Source organism: Somniosus microcephalus, chromosome 17 (assembly GCF_052327205.1).
Source record: "Somniosus microcephalus isolate GS21.2 chromosome 17, FLI_Smic_1.0, whole genome shotgun sequence".
NCBI classification, from domain to species: Eukaryota; Metazoa; Chordata; class Chondrichthyes; order Squaliformes; family Somniosidae; genus Somniosus; species Somniosus microcephalus.
Genome location: NC_141003.1, coordinates 73,711,287 through 73,733,392, shown reverse-complemented (window position 1 = coordinate 73,733,392; position 22,106 = coordinate 73,711,287). Strand labels below are relative to the sequence as shown.

At 47.0% G+C, this 22,106-nt stretch overlaps 1 protein-coding gene across 6 annotated transcripts in view; it reads right to left on the bottom strand.

Annotated features, from left to right (window-relative positions):
- Positions 1-1,700: 1,700 nt before the first annotated feature.
- The window catches only part of plxna4 (plexin A4), a 691,435-nt gene continuing 671,029 nt past the window's right edge, over positions 1,701-22,106 (bottom strand). For 5 of the 6 annotated variants that reach the window (XM_086010677.1, XM_086010680.1, XM_086010678.1 and 2 more), the window contains exons 30-32: positions 11,929-12,141; positions 7,387-7,537; positions 1,701-3,879 (exon numbers count right to left, since the gene is read on the bottom strand). In XM_086010677.1, coding sequence (XP_085866803.1) covers positions 3,784-3,879; positions 7,387-7,537; positions 11,929-12,141 — 460 coding nt within the window. In that variant the 3' untranslated portion in view covers positions 1,701-3,783. Of the gene's footprint in view, positions 3,880-7,386; positions 7,538-9,865; positions 10,661-11,928; positions 12,142-22,106 lie in introns of those variants that run through there. The other variant, XM_086010681.1, reaches the window with a different exon arrangement.

The following is a 22,106-nucleotide window of genomic DNA, read 5'->3' as shown; positions in this document are numbered from 1 at the left end:
ACAAGGGCAGCGGGTGCTTGGGAACACCACCACCTCCAAGTTCCCCTCCAAGTCACACACCATCCTGACTTGGAAATATATCGCGTTCCTTCATCGTCGCTGGGGCAAAATCCTGGAACTCCCTCCCTAACAGCACTGTGGGAGTGCCATCACCACACGGACTGCAGCGGTTCAAGGAGGCGGCTCACCACCACCTTCTCAAGGGCAATTAGGGATGGGCAATAAATGCTGGCCTTGCCAGCGACGCCCACATCCCAGGAATGAATAAAAAAAACTTGGCTGCCTGTTTTCATTTTTTAATCACATTTTTTGTGTCAACTTTTTCCATAATAAATTCCTATGTTCACATTTATAAGAAAGTGCCTATGTTAACTTGTCATTCTGATTGTGCAATTTGGCTACTGGGTTCCCATAATTCTCTCAAAAGGCTTTCTGCAATTATTTCAGTAACTGATATTTCTAGTGTCCAAAATAAGGATCTAACCAAAAGTTAAAAAAATTAGATGTTTCAGAATAACATGATTAAATTTATCAATTTTGTGACCTTCAATAATTTTTTTACTTGAAGGCCTCAGCCTCTCCTACACTCCTGGGCTTCGATTTGATATTTTTGCCCAGAGCTGGGACACTGCGCTGACGTTGGATTGTCCAGTCTGAGAATATCCAGTGTACCTAATTTCCTGGTATCTTTCCATTGGCTATACTGAGGAATATTTTTTTGTCAGGTTCTACTCAAATGTTTTTCAAAATTATTTATCTACAGCTAGAGGACATATTTCAAAAGATTTACTGAGGTAAAACATTTTTAAAGAGCGTGTATGTATGAAAAGATGACTTCTGTAGCTATAAGCTTGAGGAAGTTAAAGAGGGAGAGATTGTGGTCAGAGAGAAGGGGCAAGAGAGAGAGAGAGACTGCGGTCAGAGAGAGGGGGTAAGAGAGAAACTAGGGTCAGAGAGAAGGGGGCAGTGAATGGAAGTGGATGGAGAGATAAGGGTGAGGTGAATGACAGTAGAGCAAGGGGGAAGAGGAGGATATATGGGGTGTGGTTACTTCAAAGGGGAAGTGGTAGGGGATAGTAATGAGAATGAGGGCATGGTAGGAAGGGGAATTGGTTGTGGTAAACGGAAGGGTTAGGGAACATGATGGAAGGGAAGGGGTAGGGGAAGCAGGAGTGATTGGTAGAGGAGATGTGAGGTCAGCCCTAAGGGTCACAATTACCCTACAAACCCCACCCCCGAATGTAGCCAGCAGCCCTTGGTGGCTCCTTTCCCCTCCACACCACCTCGTATCACCTCTCCGCCAAAAGGAAATAAGGAAAAGACAGAGAGAGGAGCCAAAAAGAGGAATTAAGTGGAGAAAAGCATGAGAGGAAGAGAAAGAGAGAGAGCCAGAGCCAGAAGAGGAAAGACAGAAACAGCAATATGAAGGCAGCAGTAAGAGAGTCACCAAGGGAGATCAACTGGTATGATGGTAAAAATCTTCCATATTTAGTACACACTTCCTGTGAGTATCACACCTTTACCATCACACTTTGTTGATTTGACAGAATGGAATGCGACTTACTGAGCTGCTGTAAGTAAGTGTCCCTGACAATGGACCATGCATTACATGACATAACACCCTTGTAATACAGTGTAGCACAGACTCACTGTGCGGAATGCCACAGGCCCTCTGCAAAACATTATAGACAGTCGTGAACTTATTTTTTTTTAATAAACTTTATTCTATATTACAAATAGTAAATTTTTGTTCTGAACTGCAAAATAGGAGTGCATCATATTTACATACACAGGTATACAATTGATATAACAAAGCACTGAAGCTTGCCTTTATCAAGTCCTCTGATTAAGTAGTATATTTAATTACAGTTCGTTATTAAGATAAAAACCTATGTCATTTTGTCTTGACGCGTTCTAACACTGGTTTCTAAGGGTAGGTGGTTACAAATGTTGTCGTTGATTTAAGTGGAGAGACGTTCACATAACAACCCATTCAGGCTATTCTCCAGCAAAAATGGACATTTAAAAAAATTCAAAGAGGACACATCCACAATCATGGCATTGCTGCTTGGTATTGAAGTTCGTTTCTCGAAATCATATTACATGCGCATTTTTTTTTTTAAAAAAACAAAAAAATATTGAAAAGAAAACTAGTAGCTGGGTAGCCCAGGTCACTGCCAGGGCTGACCAATCACATTCACATCACAAGTCTGGCACAGTTCAAGGCAAAAAGCTTTTTTTTCTTAAATTCCCTTCCCTTAAAAAAAAAATTTTTGGAGCTGAATGAGTAAAGGGGCAGCTTCAGATTTCACAATAATACGATATCCATGTTCATCCGATACACATCCTTGGGGAGGGAAAAAAAAAACCAATCCGATCAGGCTCCTGTTTAAAGTGTTTCAGTACCGGCCGTGAGATGACGCAAGACTTGTGTCACCCGCCTTCCCCCCGCCCCCAGTCCCATCCCAAGTATCTGGCTCCTCCTACATCTAACGCGTGCAAATCATGTCTTCGCTGTAGCAATTTCATTCTTTTTTTTCCCGTCTCGTTCTTCTATAAATAAAATTCACAGTTTGTCAATCTGTGCGTCTTGGTGTGCAAATAAAGAGGAATGCTCGTTTGAAGCCAGCTTGTCGTGTGTGGTTTTTTTTTCTGTATTTTTTTTTTCTCGTGTAGCCTCACAAGTTAGGTAGACATCTGTAAATAAAACGTTACTTTTTCCACAGTGGCACTTATTTTCGAACAGCACTGAAATCCTTTGGTCTTCGCTGGCTGGGATAATCCATTGTTTCCAAACCAAATGTCTTTTTTTGTTTGTTGTTCTCCAGTACCCCCAGAGTTCCAAAATGTCCCAAAACTCTGGTGAAAATTGAATCTGTCCGTTTGTTTGAAATGGATTCACATGATCACTTTTTCTTCGATTCCTAATACAAGGCTTAGGATTTAGAGTACCTTTCTTTGACTTTTAGTTTGCGTGTGTGCGTGTGCGCGTGCGTGTGTGTGTGCATGTCTGATTGTTCCTCTCCCTACACCATAGCCCATATACACAGCTCTGGAATATATTTACCCCCAAGCCCAATTGATGAGATCAGCCCTCCACCATTTTGCGAGGCTCTCTTCCCCTCTCACAGAGTTCTCCACCAGATAAATTGCAATACTCATGCACACTTTTTTTTTTTGTTTCTCATAGGTCCCCAGTCTCTGGCCATGAAGTCAACTGAATAAGAAACTGCATTATTGTCTCATCGATCTCACGTTGATCAAAGATATTTCCGTGACAAGGCCTCAGGCTTTCCTCAAAAAAAAACCCCAAGGCAAATGCTTGGCTGAAGCCATATCTGATATCAATCTGTCCCAAAGGAAATCACTGGCAATGCCCCACAGAACGTGAAGATCTTCTGTCTTTCCTAGTTCCCGTCACTTGGACAACGAGAGGGAAGACTGCCAAGCTCCTCTGGAGATGATGGCTGAGAAAACTGCTGTGAGCTTTAGCCCCTCGCCAATGTTTTTCTGCATGGGTGACTTCTGTTTTCTTTCAAAAAAAACCATGAGGTGATTTGTGTAGTTTTAACCTTTCACTGACCTTTTTTGATATATCCAATAATGTTGTGGGTGAGAGAGAGAGAGCGCGAGAGAATAAAAGATGAAGAGACAGAGATAATGGAGAGATAGATGATCACGGTGACTTTGCTTGTAACCAATCATAACTTGCACTTGAAAGGTGACCATCTTTAGTCAGGCACAGCTTGGCTTCTTTTACCCAGCATTCCTTGGGAGTGCCACTCAGCTCTCTATGGACATGAGGGCAACCACCTGTTCAAGTTTGTAGGCTAATCTCTGCCTCCTGGACTGATCTTCACATTCTAGGGTATCAACTATCTGTGGATGAGAGCACAAAAAAGGGGGATATTAATGTTGAGTTTAACAATATTACACAAAGCATAAAATTCTTACATTTTTTCTGGGTAATGTCCCAGGTTCAAAACACACTGTACTGAGTTAGCTGACCTTAGCCAACGTGATAGCGAGGATGCTGCACTTCACCCTGTTCGGGAGGAGAAAAGTGATTCAGGGTTGGCTGATCCTAATTACGATCAAGCGACGCCTGCTTTAAAGTGCAATGGATAGGATTGGGTTCAGCTGTGACATTTCCCCACGGTTAAGTAGTTGACCGGCACTTGACATCTGGGTAGACATCCAGTGGGAGACTGGCGTCTGGTGGGTGTGGGATTATGTGGATTGTGGAAGCCTATAAAACCCTCCCATCATGTAGGACTAACCACCCCTTTCAGCTGGTAGAAAGATGGTCATGGCCATGGAAGAAGCGTTCACGTCGCGGCCTGTCAGACCGGCATTCACAGGGAGTAGTTGAGGTGGATAGCATAGATGCATTTAAGGGGAAGCTAGATCAGCACACGAGGGAGAAAGGAATAGAAGGTTATGCTGATAGGGTTAGATGAAGTAGGGTGGGAGGAGGCTCGTGTGGAACATAAACGCTGGCGTGGACCAGTTGGGTTGAGTGGCCTGTTTTGTGCTGTGTAATTCTACATAATCAGACTGCAAATCCTTCCGCTACACACTATCCTCCAAGGGAAGCTCATGAATATATGAAAGCAACTACCTGATAAGTGATTCTTGTCTCATCTCTAACCTTCTCTGTCCAAACTAACCTCTCTTGGTGACCCAACTATGGTCAGAGCCTGCCCTCTTGCTCCTCCCAAACTCCCACTACCCTCTTTCTCCTCCCTGCAGCCACACTGCATTGGGCATTTGAAACCAATGGTGAGAATAGAGCCATCAATGCTCCTCTATCCACTAGACTGTGCACCTCTGCCCCAACTGTTAGTAATGGCACATTCAGTGCAAGGCAATAAAAGCAGAGGGAACGAAAAACCCTGCTGCTAATTTCAGGAAACACTGGGAAATTCCTCCCCGACTCCATAAGGCAATCAAGTGAGATCCAGACAACCAGGACCAGCAATGGCACATCGCTAAGTGAACTTAACTATCCCAACCCACCTCTGATTTGCTGCCAATTGATGGCTCACCTCATAATCAGCTCATTCTTTCCCAGGACCCGAGGACTTTGGAACCGCTTCCCTTCCTGTTCACTACTTTCTCCAGCAATCTGCAGGCTTTTAGGACACAAGCCTAGTTGCCATTAACCACTACTTGATTTGCCTCACCTTCTCTTCTAATCTTCAGTGAAACGTGGTGGGGTTTTGCACTATGCCTTTTCGAATGAAACCCATAAGGAGACACTGGGTGGCCCTGGTGTCATCAAACAAAAGGAAACCAAAGTGCCCCCTTTTTAGAGGGGCACAACCAATAAGGAACTAAACCATAAGACAAAGGAAACGTATAAAATTAAATAATAATATTACACCTAGTGTCCACTATGCCCTCCAGTCCCCGCGGTGCCCAATGGTTGTGGAAGGCCTCAAGCGTTCTGGTGGGGCATAGATTCAGGGTAAGGGGCAGGAGATTTAGAGGGGATTTGAGGAGGAACTTTTTCACCCAGAGGGTGGTTGGAATGTGGAACTCAATGCCTGAAAGGGTGGTGGAGGCAGGAACCCTCACAACATTCAAGAAGCATTTGGATGAGCACTTGAAATGCCATTGCATACAAGGCTATGGACCAAATGCTGGAAAATGGGATTAGACTGGACAGGGATGGATGGGCGGCGCAGACACGATGGGCCGAAGGGCCTCTTTCTGTGCTGTAAAACTCTATGACTCTATGACAACGCTTGCTCCTTCTCCAGGGCCACCCAGCACTGATAAGACCACGGAAGAGACTTCTTGCACTATGGGTTCTGGCCCTTCACCAAAGTTTCTCCATGTTGGAAATAAAGGTCCTATGCTCAACAATTCAACACATGTCCTCAGAATTCAAATCCACAGCTCCTAGATATTTTCTCGGGATATCGGAAATCTGAACCAGAATGGTACCAGGGCTTGGAGGGTTAAATTATAAGGGTAGGTTGCATAAACTTGGCTTGTATTCCCTTGAGTGTAGGAGATTGAGGGGGCAATCTGATCGAGGTGTTTCAAAGGTTAAAAGGATTTAATAAGGTCGATACGGAGGAACTATTTCCTCCGGTGGGGGGAAATCAAGAAAAAGGAGACATAATCTTAAAATTAGAGCCAGGCCATTCAGGATAGAATTCAGGAAGTAGTTTATCACCCAAAGGGTAGTAGAAATATGGAATTCTCTCCCCCAAAAGGCCGTGGCCTAGAAATTCGGTGGGCCGCGCCACCAGTTAGCGCCCAAAGAGGGCACTTAGTGGGTTTAGCGCCACTGGCCACGCCTCCCACGAAATTTAGAGGGGCACTAATGGCGGCGTTAGCCGGTAGCGCTGCGCCACCACCAATGACGTCATCAGTGCGCGCAGCACCCCGCTGCCGCCCTGCTCACGATATTTGGTAGCACCCCCTGCTGTAACGCCGGTCGCAAATTGCGACCGGTTCAGGGGGGCCTACCTGCGGCGGTATAGGCGCAAATTAAAAGGAGAGGTGCGGGGTGGCCATCTTTGTTGTTGGCCGCCTGCCAGCACCTCTCTGCGCTCCCGTCCCCGGCCCCCTAACCCCTCCCCTCCCCCCCCGTGTTGCGCCAGCTGTGTCCCAAGAGCCCGGCACTTCTCCTCGGTGCCGGGCTCTTTTGCTGGCACTCGCGATCTCCGATCGCGCTACAGCAGGCCCCTTCCCTTTAAGAAGGGGAGGAAGGCCTGCAGTACCGTAGTGCGCCGTGCCACAGCGTGTGGCGCTGCGGCACGTTGCGCTGTGATTTTCAGTTGCAGCGCCCCAAGACGGATGCGGGGCGCCTCGAGCAGCGCCGCGCTTCCGTTTGGGGCGCTCAAACTGAATATCCGGCTGGCGCTCGCGGCTCCTTCCGGGGCGGTACTTCCGGCGCCCAGGCGAGAGGCACCACCAAATTTTTAGCCCTGTGAATGTTGGGGGAAGAATTGTAGCTTTCAAGACTGAGATAGATAGATTTTTGTCAGGTAAGGATATCAAGGGAATAAGAACATAAGAAATAGGAGCAGGAGTAGGCCATGCGGCCCCTCGAGCCTGCTCCGCCATTCAATAAGATCAACCTCAACTCCACTTTCCCGCCCGATCTCCATGTCCCTTGATTCCCCTAGAGTCCAAAAATCTATCGATCTCAGCCTTGAATATACTCAACGACTGAGCCTCCACAGCCCTCTGGGTATGGAGCAAAGGCGGGAAAGTGGAGTTGAGTCACAAATCAGCCATGAAATAACTGAATGGCGGAGCAGGCCCGAAGGCCAACCCTTGGTCCTAACGTTGCAATGAACCAAAACAGACAATGCTGGCGTTTGGTATCAGCCGATCTCTGGTGTCTTCAGTCAACAAAGCAATTACCTCCTCACTGTATTTGCTAACGTACGAGTAGATTTCACTGAGGGCACTCATTGCGTTGAATTCGGTCATGTGCATTCGGGACTGCTCCGCTAGATAGGCGTTCATGTCCTGGTCACTGATGGCCGGCATCTTTCCAATGTCTGCATAGTACCTGGACAGGAGGAGGGCAAATAGATGGTCAAGTTCTGCTTCTTCACAAACCCTGCCTGACAATTAAAAGCAGAAAGGGGACTCTGCCTCATCAAGGCAGAAGGCACAAGTTGAGAACTCTGAGGTGGCAATGGATTTCTTCCCCCGTCAACCGTTGCCTCTCTGCTTTACAATGTATTTTTGGGTAGAGGGGGGGGACACCATCGTAGCTACGCTGTGCAACTTTCCACCAAGTTTCAGCTCATAAAAGCAGGTATTTATGATATTTTTGTAAATCTAAATTCTGTGGAAAAAACTTATACTGTAATGGTGGCCAACTGATGTCATCACTCCAGCCAAATTCCCTGCAGGAAGGGGAAGCGATTGAGTCTTTACCTTATACGGGAGTGTGCCAATATTTGCAGGTAATCCCCAGGAGCTTGTTAATGTTTGCAGGGGGGGTCCCCAGGAGTGAGTTCATATTTTCAGCTAATCCCTGGGAGTGTGCCAATATTTGCAGATAATCCCCAGGAGTGTGTCAGTATTAGAAGAGAACCTCAGGATTGTGTCAATATCATCGGAGATCCTCAGGAACGTGCCAATAGTTGCAAGTATTCCCTGGGAACGGTGTCAGCATTATAGGAGTTCCCCGGAAGTGAGTCAATATTTACAGAATGTCGTCCACACAGAAACGTTTAAAAACCATTGAAATCACCACATCAGCCTCTGGATGAGTGAGCTCGCCGATGGTATGGGAAGGGTTAAGACCAGCGGAATACAGTTCCTTTTTTTCTTTTGCTTCTTGGATTCACACAGTGGGAAATTCTCCAATCCGTTCTTCATGCTTGGCACCTATTTTTTTCCCTTCAAACTATGCATTGGAATTAATCAAAGAACCTGAAGTGGAACAGGGGCATCAATCATTGTCAGTTGAACCCATTCTACTGGCACAGGGTTTTAACACGTTACTGTACACCAGCGTGGGGAGACTGACTCCTGGGACAAGCACGTGTCTGTGGCTCGGTTTATGCTACATTTCAGGGGCATTTGTCTTGCCTGATTGTTTAGGGAGAGCGTGCTCACCCTGCGCATCACTCTCCGCCTTGTTATTTTTCTCAAGCGGAGAGTGACGGTCACGCAGGGCTCAGCTGCGGAGAGTGGAGACCCATCTGCTCCCCGCTGGTTTATTGAAATTGGCTCCCTCAATCTGGCCCATTTGTAGACCACCCCTCCCTGCCACTCCCTCGCCCCCCCCCCCCGCCGACACTCCCTGGCCACCCTGTCATAAATCGCAACTTCTACAAGAAGTAACTCAGGAAGTACTACTGAACGGCCAGCTGAGGGCGCCGCCCGAGGAGTATAAATACTAGGGCGTGGGCCCAGCTTGGCCAGAGACAGTCTGGAAACAGGAAGCTAGTGGCTACTAACTAGACCTCCATGTTTTGATACAAGTCGATTAAAGACTTGCTTTATGTACAACCAAGTGCGTAGTGAGTCTTTATTACGTCACACCCCTGTTATCAATGCCGTCAGTTCTCTCCAAGTGTGGGAGAGTTTATACCGCAGAGTGCGGCCTAGGGAGAGAAACCTGTGCCTCTCGCAGCAGCTTCCCTCCTATAGGAGCCAGCTGTGGCTCAGTGGATATCGCTCTCGTCTCGGAGTCCTTGGGTTCAAGCCCCACTCCAGCGACTTGAGCATATACACTAGGCTAACACTCCCAGTTCACGACCTCAGGACATCCCAAAGCGCTTTACAGCCAGTGAAGAACTTTTTGAAGTGTAGTCACTGTTGTAATGTCGGAAACGCGGCAGCCAATTTTGGCACAGCAAGCTCCCACAAACAGCAATGTGACAATGACCCGATAATCTGTTTGTTTAGTGACGTTGGTTGAGGGATAAACATTGGCCAGGACTTCACTGCTCTTCTTCGGAATAGTGCTGTGGGCTCCTTTACGTCCACCTGAGAGGGCAGACGGGGCCTGGGTTTAAAGATTTTGGGGGGAAAATTCAGTATCGCCCCGTTTGGGGCGCCATTATCGGCCGTGCGCAAAGTTTAGCGCCTGGCGCTAATTATCGCCTCCGACAGCAAACTTGGCTTTTATCGCCCCGGAGGTGATTGGAGCGCTAAATCAGGCGCTTCACACCTGTCTTAAGGCGCAAAGACCGAGGAGCGAGGCGCTACCTCAGCAAGGAAGGGCAAATCAAAATGAACCTGCAAAGTGCTGCTTAGTACCCAAAACTCCTTCACACAGCGTTGAATCTCTCCAGAAGTCTCTCTCTCTCTCTCAGAATGCATGGTGCAAAAATGTCACCAACAAAAAAAGGCAGGAAGTGGTCGCCTTTAAATAGCGCTCCCCCAGTCCCTTTCTGACTGCAAAACGCTCCCCTCAACCTGTCGTTGCTAGCGGCAGGCGGTAAGGCAGGGGGCGCCACTCGATATCCGGTCCGGGGCGCTAACGGGGCGTTGCGCACTCGACTGACGTCACGATCTGCTGGTGCAGGAGATCGTGGCGGCAGTGTTTAGCGCCGCCGCAAAATGTCTAGTTAATTTCGCGAGCAGCGCAAACATTGCCGCGCCCGGGCACAAGTTGCTTTGCGCCCCATTAGCGCCCTCTTAAGGCGCTAACGGGAGGCGCAAACCAACTGAATTTTCCCCCTTTATGTATCAGGCAGTATTCATGCGGACATCTGACAGAGAGAAAATCAATAACAAGAACCGGAAAAAAAGCTGTGGGGGGCGGCGGGGGGGCGGTAAACACCTCTTAATGAAAAACAGGAAAATCCACATTTATCTCAGTAATTAACAGCATGCCAATTAGCACAGGTGCGATGGTCCGAGCGGTCTCCTTCTGTGCCGCAATTTCTACGAATTGAACGTGAACCAGAATTGCAACCTCAGAATAAACACCTTTCCACGATTTCATTAGCAGTTTGTTAATTAGGGAGAAAAAAGGAACATTTTCCTGTTTCTTGCTAAAAGAGGATTTTCACCCCTTGGGAGACTTGTGTTCATTCTTCTGATATCTTATAGAGCGAGCGACAGATGGATCGGTACTGAAAAACATGCCCCCTTCCGATCTCCTTCTCCTTTATTTTACAGGGATGCAAAAACCCCAAAATGGTTTGCTGCTCCTTCAACCGTAACCCTGCAGAAACAGATTTGATAATGAACGAGAGGAATGCTGATAGGATAGACGTAGAGAAGATGTTTCCACTTGTGGGGGAGATCAAAACGAGGGACCATAACTATAAGACGGTCACTAATAAATCCAATGGGGAATTCAGGAGAAGCATCTTTACCCAGAGAGTGGTGAGATTGTGGAGTAGCTGAGGCAAACAGCATTGATGCATTTAAAGGGAAGTTGGATAAACACATGAGGGGAAAAAGGAATTGAAGGCTATGCAAATAGGGTGAGATGAAGAAGGGTGGGAGGAGGCTTGGGTGGAGCATAAACACCGGCATAGACCTCTTGGGCCGAATGGTCTGTTTCTGTGCTGTAAATTTGATGTAATTCTATGTACTAGTGAATATTCCCTCCTGTCAAAGTGCTACTTTGAATAATTTCATAATTTACTTTAATTTGGTTGAAATACAAAGAAATGTAATTGTCCAGGATAATTTATTGCCTGTGGGGCCTCTAAAGTGCTATTATGACATGAAATGTGAAATAATAAAGGAAATATTCCCAAGAGGGAATGTTCACGGTCTCTCTCCCTCCCTAGCTCATGTTATTTTTTAAATCAACATTCCAGTACCAATATTGACAGTAGAAGAGTCGGAAGTGTTGAAACAGACAGAAAGCCATCTGCTCATCTCCATCATCCTTCAGACACTCTAGGCCGGCCTGACAGGCAGGCGGACAACTGTGGCACTTGTGTCAGGCATCGAGTGCCACTGACTGAAGTGCCATGACAGTTCAATTTAATTGAAACTCGCTCTCTGCTCTGCTGACAGCGGCCGAGAAACTGCAGCGTTCCATCCGTCCGTCGCCCCCGCCCCGTTGCCCACCCGTTCACCAGCGACCCAGTTAGAGTTGCCAACGCTCCAGGATTGCCCTGGAACCTCCAAGGCACTGCTACGAGCGACCCAGGAGAAAAAGCGTGGCGGCGTTTTTTAAAAAAAAATTGTGTTCTTAAAAAAATATCTTTAAACACTTTTTTCTATTAGCTATAAAAAATATTGGACATGGGAAAAATTGCTGTTTGACTGACAGTCAAGAACCATCCAATCGGGTAATGAGGAGTTTATTCACTTTGTGATTGGGTGTGGGAAGGCGGTGCCCCACAAGAATGGACATATCGGGCGACCAATGGCGGGAGTGTGGTGGCGGGGCAGTTGGGAGACTTGTGGCAAAACCTCCAAGAATACATCCAACCGGAGTTGGCAACCCGAGACCCAGGGCTCGACACCAACCTTTCCACCCAGCTTTTGTAGTTGGGGATGTCCTTGGCGTAAAGCAGCTTGTTGGACGGGGAGTCTTTGCCCAGCCTGTGCTCCGACGTCGAACAGGAATCCATGAAGGTCTGGGCCACCACCGAGAGGCAGGCGTCCGTGATGCTGCTCTTGTGGATGTCAAAGACGAACTGAGGGTTCTTGATCACGTTCACCCAGAACCTCAGGGGTAAGCTGCAAGGAAAAGAAAGGGACAAGGTTAACTACAGCAGATTCTTAAATCACGTAAACTAAGGGTTGCCAACCCCTCCAGGAATTAAAGATTAATCTCCAAGACACTGTTGCGAGCAAACCCGGGGGCAAAATCACAGGGGCATTAAAGAGTGGTTTCTGTAATTTTCTTTTACACTTTTGTTTATTAGTTACACTGGGGGAAAAAAAGTAGTCAAGAATCATCCCAATAAAGTCTTCTGCTTCTTCTTAGGCAGTCCCCAGGAGTCGAGGATGACATGCTTCCACTCCAATATTGTGGGTTTTCAGGTGACTAATGAGTCCTATGCGGGATCTACAGACTCTGCCACAGGTGGGGCAGGTAGTGGTTGAAGGGACGAGTGGGTGGAGTGCTTGGTTTGTCAGACGCTCCTTCCAATGTTTGTACCTGGCCTTCGCGTGCTCCCGATGAAGAAACTCAAAGTGCTCGGCTGGACGTGTTGAGTGACCAATGGCAGGAGTGCGGGGGTGGGGTGGTTGGCGGTAAGAGGTCATGTGATGATACCTCCAGGAATATGTCCAACTAGGGTTGCCAACCATCCAGGATTGCCCCGGAGTCTCCAAGAATTAAAGACTTATTGCCAGGACACTGCTCTGGAGACAAGTCATGGGGTGGGGGTGGGGGGGAAATTAAAAAATTCTGTGAACACTTTAGTTTATTAGTTAAAAAGGGCTGTTTGACCGACGGGCAAGAATCATCCAATCGGGTAATCAAGAGTCTGTTAGCTTTCTGATTGGTGTAGGAAGGTGGTGCACGGGAGGTTGGACATGTCAGGTGACCAATGGCGGGAGTGTGGGGGCGGGGCGGTTGGCGGCAGGAGGTCATGTGACAAAACCTCCAGGAAGATGTCCAACCACAGTTGGCAATTCTAGTTCAGATTCACAGCGAAGTCATGAGGTAGGTTTGGATGAAGAAAACCCACTTCAGCCATTTGATCTCATCCTTCCAGAATACCAGCCCCACTCTCTTCCCATTACAGGAAACTCTCTTTTAACCGGCACCTAAACTCTCGGTTAACCGTCAAAATTCAGGAATAGGTTCAGGTAAGTTTTACTTCATATTAGTGGCAGTTCCTAGATCTGTGGCTGTGTAACTGGGGTTCGTGCACTTGTTGCTAAGCAACAGGGACGCTTGGTCTGTGGCCGGAGTTCCTGCACATGTTGCTAAGCAACAGGGAAGCCTGGATTTGTTGCTGAGTACGGAGCTCTCGTACCTTTTAACTATCTCTCTCTGTAATCTGGACTTTTTGATAAACCGGCACCACGCCGGTCCCGTTGGTGCCGGATAATAAAGAGTTTCCTGTACAATGTGTATGTATTCCTTAACCGAGTCCAATGGATGGGCCTCAGTTGGCCTTCCTAGCAACCAGCTCCAGCTGATGAAGCTCATATTAGGTTTCTTAGTTCTCAGGTTTAATATTTTCAACTGGCCATGTCCTTTGATTTCAGATGTCACATGACAAGTTGCATTCCCAGATCCAGGGCTCGAAGAGGCTCAGGTAATGGCGCATTAGTATAATTTTAACACTGACTACTCTGCTAATCTGCACCTGATTGTGCTGCAGCTCTGTAGTAAACAGCAGGTACTCTTGAACAGATGAAATGATTGCTGCATGGTCAGGTCAAATTAGCTCAGAGATGAATCTCACCTCTTATCAATTATTTGTGAACTTCAGCCTGTGGTGGGAACTTTAATTAAACGTGCTCTCAATCAGCTGCTTTCAAATGGTTTCAGCGTCTTAAAAATGCTGCCTGTATCCTTCTCCTTGTCCTCCCTCTCAATCTACCACTTTCTTACTTTCGGTGTCAGCCTTGGCTCATTAGGCAGCACTCTCGCTTCCGAGTCAGAAGGTTGTGGGTTCAAGTCCCTGGAGTGGGACTTGAACCCACAAAAATCCAGGCTGACACACTAGTGCAGTGCTGAGGGAGTGCTGCACTGTCGGAGGTGCCGTCTTTCAGATGAGACGTTAAACCGAGGCCCCATCTGCTCTCTCGTGGACGTAAAAGATCCCATGGCACTATTTCGAAGAGGAGCACGGGAGTTATTCCCAGTGTCCTGGCCAATATTTTCCCTTAATCAGCATCACTAAAACCAGATTATCTGGTCATTATCGTATTGCTGCTTATGGGAGCTTGGTATGCGCAAATTATCTGCCGTTTTTCCTACATTACAACAGTGACTACACTACAAAAGTGCTTCATTGGCTGTAAAGCGTTTTAGGATATAGTCTTTCTTTCTTTCACTCAAGTTGCCGAGTGTGCACATCAACCCACTGCCTTCCATAGAACAATCTGCCCTCTCATGGACTCTATCTATCCAATCCACTCCTTGCAAGGACCAAGCGACCCTCTCATGGACTCTATCTATTCATCCCAATTCATCTCCAGAAAGAAAGTTCTGTCTCCCACATTCTCTTTCTGACCCCAGCAAAAAGTTGCCCTCACAGCTTTGTGTTTAAAAACATGACCCACTGCCTGTGCCTCAGACTCATGTCATTTTAATCTCTCCATGTTCACAAACTGAGAAGAGGGACAATTCTAGATGCCCCTGCTGAGCATCCAGGCCCGGGAACCTTCTCAAGATAACGGGTATGAGGTGTTTATCAGTTGCTGAGACAAGCTAGAGAGATTGTAGTCTGCGGGGAAACAACATCAAAGCCGAGCTCATTAGCATTTTAACCCTCTTTCATCTCAGTGATTTAAAAAAAATGTGAATACACTTTGCTTTAAACACAAGCCTTTAACTTAATTGTTTTTTCTAAATCCTTTCTGTGGAGAAAACAGCCAAAAAGTCCTGAAATATGACAATAATGTTGATAACTTCTGACAGGAATTGCTTCCTGACTCATTGGGGGCAAAAACCCTTCTGATCTTCTGCCTCTTTTGGGGCTCGCTACCTTAGTATTCATGCCCCCTAATCCTGCTAAGTAATTTGGCTCTGTGGAACAGTCCTCGTGTACAATGGTGCATCTGCTCAAACAGTTGTTTATGTGACCCTTTGTGCTCTACTTAGAGAGGAGCAGGACTCTCGCCAACATGGGAATTCCAGCGTTTAAGGACATTTTGAGGTGGAATGAAATAGCAGCATGAGGCCAACTGCTCGTCTCAATGGAGCAGGAGAGTGAGTAGCCCTTCTAATATCCAAAGTAAGGTACAAGGTTTTTTTTAAAAATATATTCATTCATGGACGTTGCTGGCAAAGCCAGCATTTATTGCCCATCCTGATTTGCCCTCGAGAAGGTGGTGGTGAGCCGCCTTCTTGAACCGCTGCAGTCCGTGAGGTGAAGGTACTCCCACAGTGCTGTTAGGAAAGGAGTGTCTGCAGTGTGTACCATCTACAAGACGCACTACAGCAACTCGCCAAGGCTTCTTCAACGGCACCTTCTAAACCCGCGAGCTCTACCACCTAGAAGGACAAGGGCAGCAGGCGCATGGGAACACCGCCACCTCCAACTTCCCCTCCAAGTCACAAACCATCCTGATTTGAAAATATATTGCTGATCCTTCATCGTCACGGAGTCAAAATCCAGGAACTCCCTCCCTAACAGCACTGTGGGAGTACCTTCACCACACGGACTGCAGCAGTTCAAGAAGGCGACTCACCACCATCTTCTCAAGGGCAACTAGGGATGGGCAATAAATGCTGGCCTTGCCTGCGACACCCACATTACAGGGACGAATAGAAAAAACCTGCTCTTTCCCCATAGCCCTACATTTTTTTCCGCTTCAAGTATTTATCCAATTCCCTTTTGAAAGTTATTATTCAATCTGCTTTCACCACTCTTTGAGACAGTGCATTGCAGATCACAACAACTTGCTGTGTAACATTTTTTTTCCCCTTATGTTGCCTCTGGTTCTTTTGCCAATTACCTTAAATTTGTGCCCATTGGTTACTGACCCTACTGCCTTAGGAAACAGTTTCTCCTTATTTAGTCTATCAAAACCCTTCAAGATTTTTGAACACCTCTATTAAATCTCCCCTTAACCTTCTCTGCTCTGAGGAGAACAACCCCAGTTTCTCTCGTCTATACATGTAACTGAAGTCCCTCATTCCTGGTACCATTCTAGTAAACCTCCTCTGCACCCTCGCTAAGGCCTTGACATCCTACCTAAAGTGTGGTGCCCAGAATTGGCGACAATACTCTAGCTGGGGCTTAATCGGTGATTTACAGGAAACTTTGTGATATCCGGCACTGACGGGACCGGCGTGTTGCCGATCTATCAAAACTGCCGGACATACAAAGTTAATGTTGAAGCATACGGAGGTTTTCATCTCCGTATCTGACAACAAACACTGTTGCTTAGCAACAGCTTCTAAAGAGTCGGCTGCAGCTGCAAGCGTCTGTAGCTGAAGCTGTTGCTATAGCTACAGACCTTGCAGTGGCTGACTGGGAAAAAAAAGGAACCAGATCTAAAAAAAACTTACAGAAAACGGCTCCTGATTTTTGCCGTTAGATCAAGTATTCCGGACATACAACCTCCGGATAAACCAAAGTTTCCTGTATAAAGGTTTAGCATCACTTCCTTGCTTTTGTACTCTATGCCACCATCTATAAAGGCAAGGATCCCATATGCCTTTTTTAACACCCTTCTCAACTTGTCCTGCCACCGTCAAAGATTTGTGTACATAGGATTACATAGGATATACAGCACAGAAACAGGCCATTCGGCCCAACCAGTCCATGCCGGTTGTTTATGCTCCACTCGAGCCTCCTCCCGTCTTTCCTCATCCAACTCTGTCAGCATAACCCTCTATTCCCTTCTCCCTCACATGCTTATCTAGCCTCCCCTTAAATGCATCTATACCATTCGCCTCAACCACTCCCTGTGGTAGCCAGGGAGTTTTGTCCTTCCTGTACATACACCAATGTTCCCCGTATGCTGCATGGCCGCGCAGTGCTCCAGGGAACCCGCGAAGCTGGCTTGCCAGCTTTTCAATACAAAGAACCGCCCATGCGTGGTATTTTAAAGGGGCCGCGCAGGGCCAAACAAAATTAGAGGGAACACTGACGCACACCCCCAGGTCTCTCTGCTCCTGCACCCACTTTAAAATCGTTCCATTTAGTTTATATCGCCTCTCCTCATTCTTCCTACCAAAATGTATCACTTCACACTTTACTGTGTTAAATTTCATCGGCCATGTGTCTGCCCATTTCACCAGTCTGCCTATGTCCTCCTGAAGTCTGTTACTATCTTCCAGATTGTTTACTACGTTTCCTTTTAGTGTCACCTGCAAACTTTGAAATTATGCCCCGCCTACCCAAGTCCAAGTCATTAATATATATCAAAAAGAGCAGTGGTCCCAACACCAACCCCTGGGGTATACACCACTGTACACTTCCCCTCCAGTGTGAAAAGCAACCGTTCACCATTACTCTCCGCTTTCTGTCCCTTAGCCAATTTTGTACCCATGCAGCCACTGCCCCTTTAATCACATGGGCTTCAATTTTGCTAACAAGTCTATTATGTGGCACTTTATCCCTGCCTTTAAATCTAATGATATTATGATCACTGTTTCCCAAATGCTCTCCCACGGAAACGTGCTCCACTTGCCCCACTTCATTCCCCAGAACTAGATCCAGCACTGCTTCCGTCCTCGTTGGGCTGGAAACACACTGATCAAGAAAGTTCTCTAGTACATTTCAGGAATTCCTCCCCCTCTTTGCCCTTCACACTGTTAATATCCCAGTCTATGTTAGGATAATTGAAGTCCCCCATTACAGTTACTCATTCTGCAATGTGCTCCTCTATCTCCTTCTCGCTATTTGGTAGCCTATAGTCTCCACCCAGCAACGTAATAACTCCTCTATTGTTCCTTAATTCTAACCAAATAGATTCTGTCTTTGACCCCTCAAGTACATCATCCCTTCCTAGTGCTGTAACAGTAACTTTGATCAATACTGCCACCCCCCTCCTTTTTTTCCTTCCGTATCTTTCCTGAATAGATTGTAGCCAGGAACATTAAGTGCCCATTCCTCCTCTTGTTTGAGCCAGGTCTCCGTTATTGCCACTATATCATAATCCCACATGGCTCCTTGTGCCTGCAGCTCACCAACCTTATTTACCAGGCTCCGGCCATTTACGTACATGCATTCTCAACCCATCTTAGTCCACCTCGCATTTCCTCTCCAATGTATAGGGGAGCTACTTATAGAGAGAAGCAGCCTCTGCTCTGCCCCAACACGCACCTTAGCCTCAACTTCTGTAGACACCTGCTGGAGGTGGGTGTTGGTCGAGGTCAGCGTCGGGTTTGGCCTCGATGCCCTCCACAGTCAAATTGCCCACCAGCATTCACTTTGTGGTCTGGCACAAGAATGGTGGCTCGGCCGAGGTAGTAATGGAGGGCTGCCCACACCCACGGAGCCGTACCCAGGCAAGGAGCGCGGGCCTTCAGGAGAGGAGAGAAGAAGTGCCACAAATGAGGAGGGGGGGGTGGGGGGAGAAAACATCTTAAAGGGCGACAGAAGCCCAGAAAGACATCCCCTCAGTCCCACTGCCAAAATTCTCCACGACGTGTTAAGCACAAGAGGACCAATGTGGGCACAGGTATCTGCCCTGCGAAGAGGCTCTCATCACTTCGCCACCTTCTCTGAGCTAAGCCGATTTTAATAACGTCACTAAACAATCTGGATGTTGAATCCACTCCTTTTAGTGGATGGTGAAGAGAGGTCCTCACTGCTTTTACAAGCGCAAGTGGGGCACTCGGGGAGGGTGAAGGGCAGAGGTCAAACCCGGATCCATTCTCAGCTAAAACAGCATGTCGACTCAAGGGCCTAGGAAATGAGCAGGTTTTGTCTGAGTGAAGTGCAGATTTAGGGATAGGTCCTGAAATAGAAAATGTACTCAACAGATGCCTTTGAAAATATCACAGCACTTAACAGGCCAACTACCTGCTTTCCAGAATTCACTTTCAACTGTTGCAATTTATTTTTATTAATACCTCGTGGTTTCACTGCATATTTATTTTCATGCTTTTGAACAGCAAACATCTTATAGGAAGGTCCCGTCCGAGAAGAAAATGTTTTCCCCCCTTCAGCCGACGGAAGAAACCGACCCAAGCCTGGTCTTCTTTCCAGGGCTACTGGCTGGCAGCCCCTCAGCCTGGACACCTTAAATGGTGCAGTTGAGGGAGGGCAGTGATTCCAGACTTCAGTCCTGCTGATCTATTAACCCCTGTCCTCGCTAACATACATTGCCTCCCAGTGTCCACCTGCCCACCACCCCCCCTCCACCCCACCCCCCTCCCTGCCACCGATGCCTTCAAATTAAAATTCTCATTCTTGTGTTTAAATCCGTTCATGGCCTCACCCCTCCCTACCTCCATAACTTCCTCCTACAACCCTCCCATGACCCCAAGTTCTCTGTTCCTCTGACTCTGGCTTTTTATGTACTTGCCCCTCCCTTCGCCCCCAGCTTGGGCGGCCACAACTTCAGCCACCCAGGCCTCACGTTCTGGGATTCCCTGCCAAAACCCCTCCACCTCCCTCTCCTCTCCTTAAAACCCACCTCTTCAACCGAGCTTTAGATCGCCCCCCTTTTCCAATATCTCCTTGGGCTCGGCTACAATTCACCTCAGGGTCGAATGGCCCGCTGACGCTCGCCGCCTTGGTTCACAGGCACAAAGGACGGCCATTGCGGGCGAGGTACCAGAGCTCTGATGGCACCGGGGAAACCAGCAAGCGTCAACACCTTCAGGAGAAGGGGGAGCAAATCAGAGGGGGGAGCGGGGGGGAAGCTGCGAATTTTTAAAAAAATCAACAACTCTCCGAGTGTCATAGAAACAGCAGGTTGCAGTTGTGTGTGTTTTTGCCCTTTCTGTTGTGTGATGAATGATGCAACTTTCACACAATTAAGGACATTAAGCCTTGTAGAAAGTAAGCATCTGCTTTATTTTTTATTACTTTTAAATGAGTACTCAATCTTCCAGCAGTTTAATCAATGAGGGGTGTGAAGCGATAAGGAAGACTCTACAGTCTGGCCTGACTTGGATGAGCCATTTGTTGTCATTTTTAACAGACTGCATTGGAGGGGCTTGAGAAATAAAAATAAATGGAGTTTCTTAGCGTTTTAAGCAAGGGGAAGAGAAATAGTCCTATTCTTGCAAACCTCATTCACATCTTGACTTACTTTGGAATAGGTAAATGACATAGAATTACACAGAACGTTCAGCACAGAAACAGGCCACAGAGTCATTCATTCATTAATTCTGTCCGGATTGTTAGTCAAGGCCTCTGGATTGCTGGTCCAGTAACATAACCACTACACGACCGTACCTGTCCTAATGTCTCAATCTTTGGCTTGGTGTCGATTGTTGTCTGATAACGCTCCTGTGAAATACCTTGGGACGTTTTACTACATTAAAGGCACTATATAATTGCAAGCTCTTGTTGTTATCATCACCAATGAGACCCTTGCTGATGCGATATCCTACATAGAAACATAGAAGATAGGAGCAGGAGTAGGCCATTCGGCCCCTCGAGCCCGCTCCGCCATTCAATGTGATCATGGCTGATCATCCAAACTCAGTACCCTGTCCCTGCCTTCTCTCCATATCCCTTGATCCCTTTAGCCTTAAGAAATATATCCAACTCCTTCTTGAATATATTTAATGAATTGGCCTCTACTGCCTTCTGTGGTAGAGAATTCCACAGGTTCACCACTCTCTGGGTGAAGAAATTCCTCCTCATCTCTGTCCTAAATGGCTTACCCCTTATCTTTAGACTGCGACCCCTGGTTCTGGACTCCCCGACCATCGGGAACATCCTTCCAGCATCTAGTCTGTCTAGTCCTGTTAGAATTTTATAAGTTTCGATGAGATCCCCTCTCATTCTTCTAAACTCCAGCGAGTACAAGCCCAATCGACCCAATCTCTCCTCATACGTCATTCCTGCCATCCCAGGTATCAACCTGGTGAATCTTCGCTGCACTCCTTCCATGGCAAGAACATCCTTCCTCAGATAAGGTGACCAAAACTGCACACAATACTCAAGATGTAGTCTCACCAAGGCCCTGTACAACAGCAGCAAGACATCCTTGTTCCTGTACTCAAACCCTCTCGCTACAAAGGCCAACATACCATTTGCCTTCTTAACTGCCTGCTGCACCTGCATGCTTACTTTCAGCGACTGGTGCACAAGGACGCCCAGGTCTCGTTGCATTTCCCCTTCTCCCAATCTATTGCCATTCAGATAATAATCTGCCTTCCTGTTTTTGACACCAAAGTGGATAACCTCGCATTTATCCACGTTATATTGCATCTGCCATGCTTCTGCCCAATCACCCAACCTGTCCAAATCATACTGGAGTTTCTCGGCATCCTCCTCACAGCACACACACCCACCCAGCTTAGTGTCGTCTGCAAACTTGGAGATATTACATCTAGTTCCCTCGTCCAGATCATTAATATATATTGTGAATAACTGGGGTCCAAGGACCGATCCCTGCGGTACCCCACTAGTCACTGCCTGCCACTCGGAAAAAGAGCCGTTTATTCCAACTCTTTGCTTTCTGTCTGCCAACCAGTTCCATGTGCCTTAATTTTAGACGCTAATCACTTATGCGGGACCTTATCGAAAGCCTTTTGAAAATCCAAATACACCACATCCACTGGTTCTCCCTTATCTATTTTACCAGTTACTTCCTCAAAAAATTCCAGTAGATTAGTCAAGCACGATTTACCTTTTGTAAATCCATGTTGACTTTGTCCGATCCGGTCACTTTTTTCTAAGTGCTCTGCTATTACATCCTTTATAATGGACTCTAGCATTTTCCCCACTACCGATGTCAGGCTTACCGGTCTATAATTCCCCGTTTTCTCTCTACCACCCTTTTTGAACAGTGGGGTAACATTAGCTACCCGCCAATCCATGGGTACTGTTCCAGAGTCTATCGAATTTTGGAAGATGACCAGCAATACATCTACTATTTCT